The sequence below is a fragment of the Pterocles gutturalis genome, unplaced genomic scaffold, assembly GCF_000699245.1.
Source record: "Pterocles gutturalis isolate BGI_N339 unplaced genomic scaffold, ASM69924v1 scaffold4742, whole genome shotgun sequence".
Taxonomy (NCBI): Eukaryota; Metazoa; Chordata; class Aves; order Pterocliformes; family Pteroclidae; genus Pterocles; species Pterocles gutturalis.
Window position 1 is genome coordinate 62253 of NW_010107747.1, and position 6485 is coordinate 68737.

At 44.7% G+C, this 6485-nt stretch overlaps 1 protein-coding gene across 1 annotated transcript; it reads right to left on the minus strand.

Annotated features, from left to right (window-relative positions):
* Positions 1 to 5562: 5562 nt before the first annotated feature.
* Positions 5563 to 6269, minus strand: YOD1 (YOD1 deubiquitinase; the record flags this gene model as incomplete). The annotated part of the gene is made up of 1 exon (XM_010088209.1): positions 5563 to 6269. A coding segment is annotated over one exon (707 nt), but the record flags the coding sequence as incomplete, so codon positions are not given.
* Between the last annotated feature and the right edge of the window lie 216 nt (positions 6270 to 6485).

Below are 6485 nucleotides of genomic sequence, written 5' to 3' on the forward strand. Positions count from 1 at the left end.
CGGTAATTAAGTCCTTTGCTGGGTGTTTGCGCCCGGTGCTGCTGAAGGCATTTCCCCACAACTGGTTTATTCTCTGGGGTGGTTTTGTGCACGAGGTCGCTCAGCTTGGGGTAGGACCTGGTTCCTTCTCGGCTCTGAAAGCACAGATTGGTGCTGGAGCAGGTATATACTTGCTCATCGCCAGCGCTTTCCAAGAGACCGAAAGTTTGCCGCCTGCTGCTGTATGCTCTAAGGAGATTCTTGTAGATGGGTAAAAAGCCATTTTTAAATGGCTTAAGGTAAAGAAGAGCCCAGTTGCTCCATATGCACCGCAGTGCAGCACTGGGTAACGTCAACCCCCCCAGAAGAACTGCAGGGACTGCTTATTACCCTGACTTTGGGCTCTCCTATTAAAGTTACAGCTTTTCTCTCTGATTAACAGTGCTCAGGGCATTTTTTTCCCCTGCCCCAGTACAGACTTGTATCTCCTCTGCAAGGTGCTCCTCTCTGAATAACTATAAATACCCCGGCAGAAACCCTGCAGCAAACTTCCAGAACTGATACAGCCACCAGATTCATTCACGTTTTCATGCTTCAATGATTTTTAAATTTTTTTTTTTAATTTTTATTTTTAGAAAAAAGTTATGTTGCAACATGTGTTCCCTGCTACACAGAACAGGGAAGTGGAACCATCAGTTAATTAAACCCCTGGCAGGATGGAGAGAAAGCAGCTGAGCCAGGCAGCACCGAGGTTCCCAGCAGCTGCTGAGCCCCAGCTGGGCACGGTTGCGCAAGGGACCGGGTGTGCTGAATCACACCAATCTGGGCAATCAGCAGCCCAGTGACCCCCAGGAGCCCCCCCAGCCCTGCTCTCTCCCCCACTGGCCTGCAGCAGAGGTAAGGGATGCGATTCGGAGGGGAGCCCCAGCGCTGCCGGGGCGTTGCAGCGGGGGGTGATTGCAGAGCTGAGCGTGGGACTCGGTGCGAGCGCTTCTCCAGGGGGAACTGGTGTCGTGCTGGATGGTGCAGCCATGTAAAGAGTCAGGTTTGTGCTGGGTTTGTCAGGTTGTGCTTGGTTCTGAGCCTGCTTTGAGAGGGGGAGCAAATCAAACCCAGCTCTGTTTCCTTATTGCACATGCAAGAGCCCTGTGCTGGTAGGATTTACAAAGCTGAGCAATGGAATAGGGAGAGCTTGCTGCCTGCAGGGCTCTGGGTAGGTCAGGAAAATGTCATGATCCCTTAAGAGAAGTCTTGAGCTTCTCTGAATCAGATGCCCAGAAAGAACCTGTTCTTTTTCCACATTCCTCCGACGAATATAAATAGCTCCAACCCAAAATAAAGCGTGATTTCATATCTATGGCATGGGGTATACACAAGTCGTCAAATGATGCAGAGAAAACGACACAAAGCCGCGAAAGGACTTTGGCATGTTAACAGACCCGTTGTGCCTCACCCTGTTCGTACACAAAACAGGAATGATTCAGCCCTGGTCCTGGAGGAATCGCATCCGCACGGCGTCACCGGTACGATGCCTGTTAGCGTAACGCTGTTCATTTGGCTCCGCAGGAGTGTTTGACACTTTTCCTGACACCAGACCCTGTGTGCAGTGTGTATGCTGACAAACCCACGATGAAAAATACCGGGGAGTTAATACCTAGTATTACACAGCAGTTTAGAGAAATAATTAAATCTTCATGTGGCTGGGAACTGAGCAAGGAACCCTATTTATTATCTCTGTTTCGCAGAGAAGAGAGAACTGAGGTGATCTGCACCCGTAGCTCAGTTGGCATTAACTCTGCATCAGAAATGAGGAGTCAGCTCTCAAGGTGTAATACAGGCCCCCAACATTTCCCCCAAGGTTTTAATTAAAAATAAGAAACAATGACACTGCAATCTTGGATGACCTTATTTTGTGAACTCGCGAGTTGCATTCATTACAGAAAGCGTTCTGGTGCTCAGACCCAGAGGAGTGAAAAAGCAACACTCGTTCCAGCCGATGTGAAGTCATTTTATTCTGCTTGGTCCCAAGTGGAGCAAAACCTGCTGGATGCGTGGTTTGGTTTAAAATGCAGGCAGACATTTAATTTGTATGATAAAGAGTTGCAATTTTCAAAATAGCAAGCTGATATCTTTTTGCTCCTCTTATTAAAGAGTTTCCCTGCCCAGGAGAGGGTTGCAGGGCTCACCCCCGGGTGGGCTTGCGCGGGGCAGGAGCCAGAGCTGCGCTCCCGCTGTGGGCAGTGAAACCTGCTAGCTATGACACTTGTGTGTCAGTCTGATTTCTCAAAAAATCCATCAATACATGGATTTCTGTGTTCAAGGCAGTCAGCAGAGAAATTCTGCATTTTTGACACTCATGTCTGTCCCCTCACTCCTGCTTCCTCAAAAGCCGAGAGGGGCAAACAGATAACGCTGCTTAGCTCAAAAATCTTTATCAAAGTGAACGCTGGGTTCCTGAACTAGGGAGTGAAGTTTGTCCTTCAGAAACTTTGGAAAATTACTGATTTACTCCCACAACCAGTTTTTCTGGCAATTGCATTTCTGACGTAGATAAGGGTGCTATGGAACCCAACTCTTCCTGAAGTCTGTCTGCTTAATGGTTTAGATATTTAAATGCATAAAGGATTCTGGAGGTACATAAAACTCTCTTTACAGTTGTTCCTCTCGATACCTGACTAATTACACAGAGGAAGTATTTTACTATTGGGGAAAAAAGTAATTGTTGAACAAGTTGAAAGTGAAGAAGCTTCGTCCGGAACAGGATGCACGGCCACGTCCCTCTGTTGCCATGACTCTTTCTTGGAGTCAGAGGGAAAGCAGATGCACACTGCTCAGAGACAGCATCGCTTAGGTTAGACCTGGAAAACGCACTGGTGAACAGCAGCGAACAGAGCACAAACCTGAAAATCAAGAACCGAGGCACAGATGACACGCAACAAGTATGCATGCGTCAGTCGTGTTTATTGGTGCATCACCAACTTTTGCCATTCAGGGCACGTGTTTAAGGAAATATGTTCTAGCAACTGATCTGCGCTGATGGGAGTTGTGTTTTTAAGCTATCCATATCTTACATTTCAAATAATGTAGCTACTTTCTGTTTGGGAGAGTTCAGGAGAATCTCATGAGGTTTTCCGACTCACGATCCATACCACAGGTTACTTGTTCTTTGAAAGAGTTTGTCAGCGTCTAACAGTATCAACGTTTACAAAGATGAATTACAGCAGTTTAGTTGACACCTTTTAATCAAAGAGATTTTATTTTCTAGGCAATGAAAGAAAACATCCAAGCAGTGTATTGATACCTCCAATGGAACCGATCCTGTTAGCAGATTTCCAATACAAACATGATAGGGCGAAGCTAAACACTCTGGATTAAATAAGCTAATTTTAAAAATATTGCAACTGAGAAACAACCAAAAAATACTTTTACATACTTTCAGAAATCCATCCAGGATACAAAGCTAAAATCTAAATGTTGCTCCCCAAAGTCAATGCATTTGCAAACATGGCAGACAATAAATATGTATCTTCTGTTTCAAAGACAGTCACCTCGTACACCTCGCTGAGGTAGGTATTATGTCCGATTGACAGATGGCAAAGGATGAGGATCAGCTCCTTGTCCAAGGCATCTCACCGCTTCGGTGGGAAAGCTGAGGATACAATTTAGGATTGACAGTCTCTTGGTCTCATTCCAAGACAGCATTTCATCTCAAGTAGTTAAAACACAGTGTCATCTTCAAGTTCCTTTGAGCTATCAGGTATTTCTTTAGGTTTACAAGCATCAGCTTCTAGAGGACTGGCTTTAATGTTGGGTTTGGGGTTTATTTCTTTTTCTAATGAGAGGCTAAAAGCAAAGTGGGGTTTAACACGGGGAGCTAAGTGGCTTTCTATAGGAAACTCCCACCAGTGCTAGTGTGTGTTCTAATACTGAATTAAAAAGAAACCTGGTCCATACTGCTCTCGGTGATTCTATTCTTTATACTTAATTATTCATGCCTCAGTTCAGCAAAGCACTTAGATAATTATGTTCCTTCTTCAGTAAGACCCTCCTGCATTTCAAGGTCCAACTGGGAGCCTCAGCTGAGAACTTCAATGAAACTCGCTTTTTATAGAAACGAAGTTTTTGCTGCACCAGGAGTTGGGGAAGTGGGTTTATTTCTGCCTCAGTCTGAAGATGCTCCCCGTTTGTAACAGCGCAAGGAAGGTAACTCAAAACAGTGTAACAGAAGAATAGCAGGCTAAGAATATTTTAAAATTCAATAAAACAAGTGTGTGTTACAGGCATTTCAAAGGAAAAAAAAATCCCCTTGAGTAACATGCACCTTTACAGCACCTTTTAAAAGACCCCAAAGCACTTCCTGTGAAGCCTCACAACCCCGCTGTGAGGTGAGATATAGTAAACCAATTTCAACTTCCCTGATTCTGAACAGTTTGGGAAGTAGGGCGGTCTACACAGCTTATTCTGTTCTGACAATTAAACTTCACCCTTCATTATCAGAATTAAAGTCTTGCTACTGAACAGTCATCAGTGACAAATCAAACACATTAAGGCAGAATGCAGGTGAAGAAACTTCAAGCCTCCCTTCTGGGTTAGCACTCTGTCCTTCAAAAAAGGGCAAAACTGTTTACCGGCAAAGAATGAGAACTGTACCTTAAAGTGCTAATTTACAGTGTTTGGAATCTGATAGAGCTTAGTAACACTGTGGCCACGAGATCGGCTATACCCAAGTCCCCTTAAATGTATTTAGCAAATGCAAGTTAAGTCACTTTCCTAACTACTGTATTTCCCTCTTGCCAGAATTTCAGACACTATTATGAAGAAGAATCCAAAGTATTTCAAGAAACATGCCTATGTCCTGATGCAGTGTAAACACCGGGGGGTTCATAGTTATTCTTCAAGCAACTAAAAATTACCTACGGAGGATTAATAAGTTTATTCAACACTTAACCATCTACTCATTAATTTAAAGAAGGCTATCTTAAAGCTTAGAGGCCATTTCTTTCTCTAAAGCCATGACTTCACACAAACAATACAGTCTACTTCTGATGGTAACACAGTATAGGGCAGCTTTGGAGATACTCTTTCTGTTAAAAATCGTGCACTGAACAAGCAGTTTCCCCTGCAAGAACTGCTTGTACGGGCAAAGTCTATTTCTTAGTTTAAGTAATGCTGATATGTGTGTTTCCCAAACTCTCGGATTAATTTAATTACCCTGAAAACATAATAGAGAGATTAATTCAGTAACTTAGAGGCTAGATTTTACACTAACGTAGAACGAGCCTGATTTTGTATGTCCACTCAGATCATGTACACAAAGAGAGGATTATTTCAGAAATCAAGTTTTAGCTGCCAGCGTATACCACCTGCCAAAGTACTATAAATTAGCATGCGAGAAGATACCTATTTCAAATCTGTTGGCAAAGTCACTAACTGTAACAAACCTGTGCGTCCTGGCTGTCATTAAGTTAATATGCTTTTCAAGCTCTGTGAACGGAATTTTATTATTACATACAGCTTATCTGGAAATCCAGAATTTTATCCTGGATGGGTGAGGTAGTTGATGTAACCATCCTCATGTAGATGTCACACTTCTCCGAAGTTGGTGTGTCCAGTCTCCTTGGCGTGTTCTCTGGCTTCCACTTGTCCAGTTAGTCCCTTCTGGCACACCATGCACCTCAGCGTAAAGCGATTCACATCGGTAAACTGCCTCTTCCGTCTGGCTTCATCTGCCAGCTCCAATGCTTGTGCAAGAACAATATCATCAGTTGTGGAGAAAATGGTCTGGGGAGGGATGTCCGAGTCAGGGATTTTACGCTCAAGGGGATCGTAATGAATCCCATCATAAATTAAAAGGACCCGCTTAGTGTAACCGGCATCTTCCCCAAAACGGTCAATTCTGACTGTCTGTGTGTCCACCACACAGATTTCACACTGGTAAAATTTGGATAAAATAGACACTTCGATGGCTCCTCCCCAAGTCTCTTCTCTTCTGATCCAGTCACAATACTCCCTGTTAGTTTTCCCCAGAACTGCCTCACAGTAAGATTCAGGATCACTCGCTACTATCTGAGCTATGAGGCTGCGCATCTCCGGAGCACAGGCTGGGTCGTAAACGCCTCCCTCCACCACGTAGTACACGCTGGTGAAGAGACAGGAGTTATCTGCTGGAACCACCCTCCTCAGGAGCACGGGCACGGTTTCCCTCACCGAGTTCGACATCGTTCTTTTGGCAACTATGGGCGAGTCAGCCTTGGGTTTGGATGTGTCCTCTTCAACGATCAGCGTGTCACCTGCCAAACACAGAAAGAGGAAGAATCGAGGGAATTGCAGGTGGGAGCTACAGAGGATGCTGCTCCTAAAACACAGAGCTACACAGAATCACAGAATGTTAGAGATGGGAAGATGATCTAGTCCAATCCCCTGCCGGAGCAGGAACACCCAGATCAGATTAAGGATCACGCTCGTTTGCCCCAGCAGCCGGTATCCTGTCGCCCACGACAGCCGGG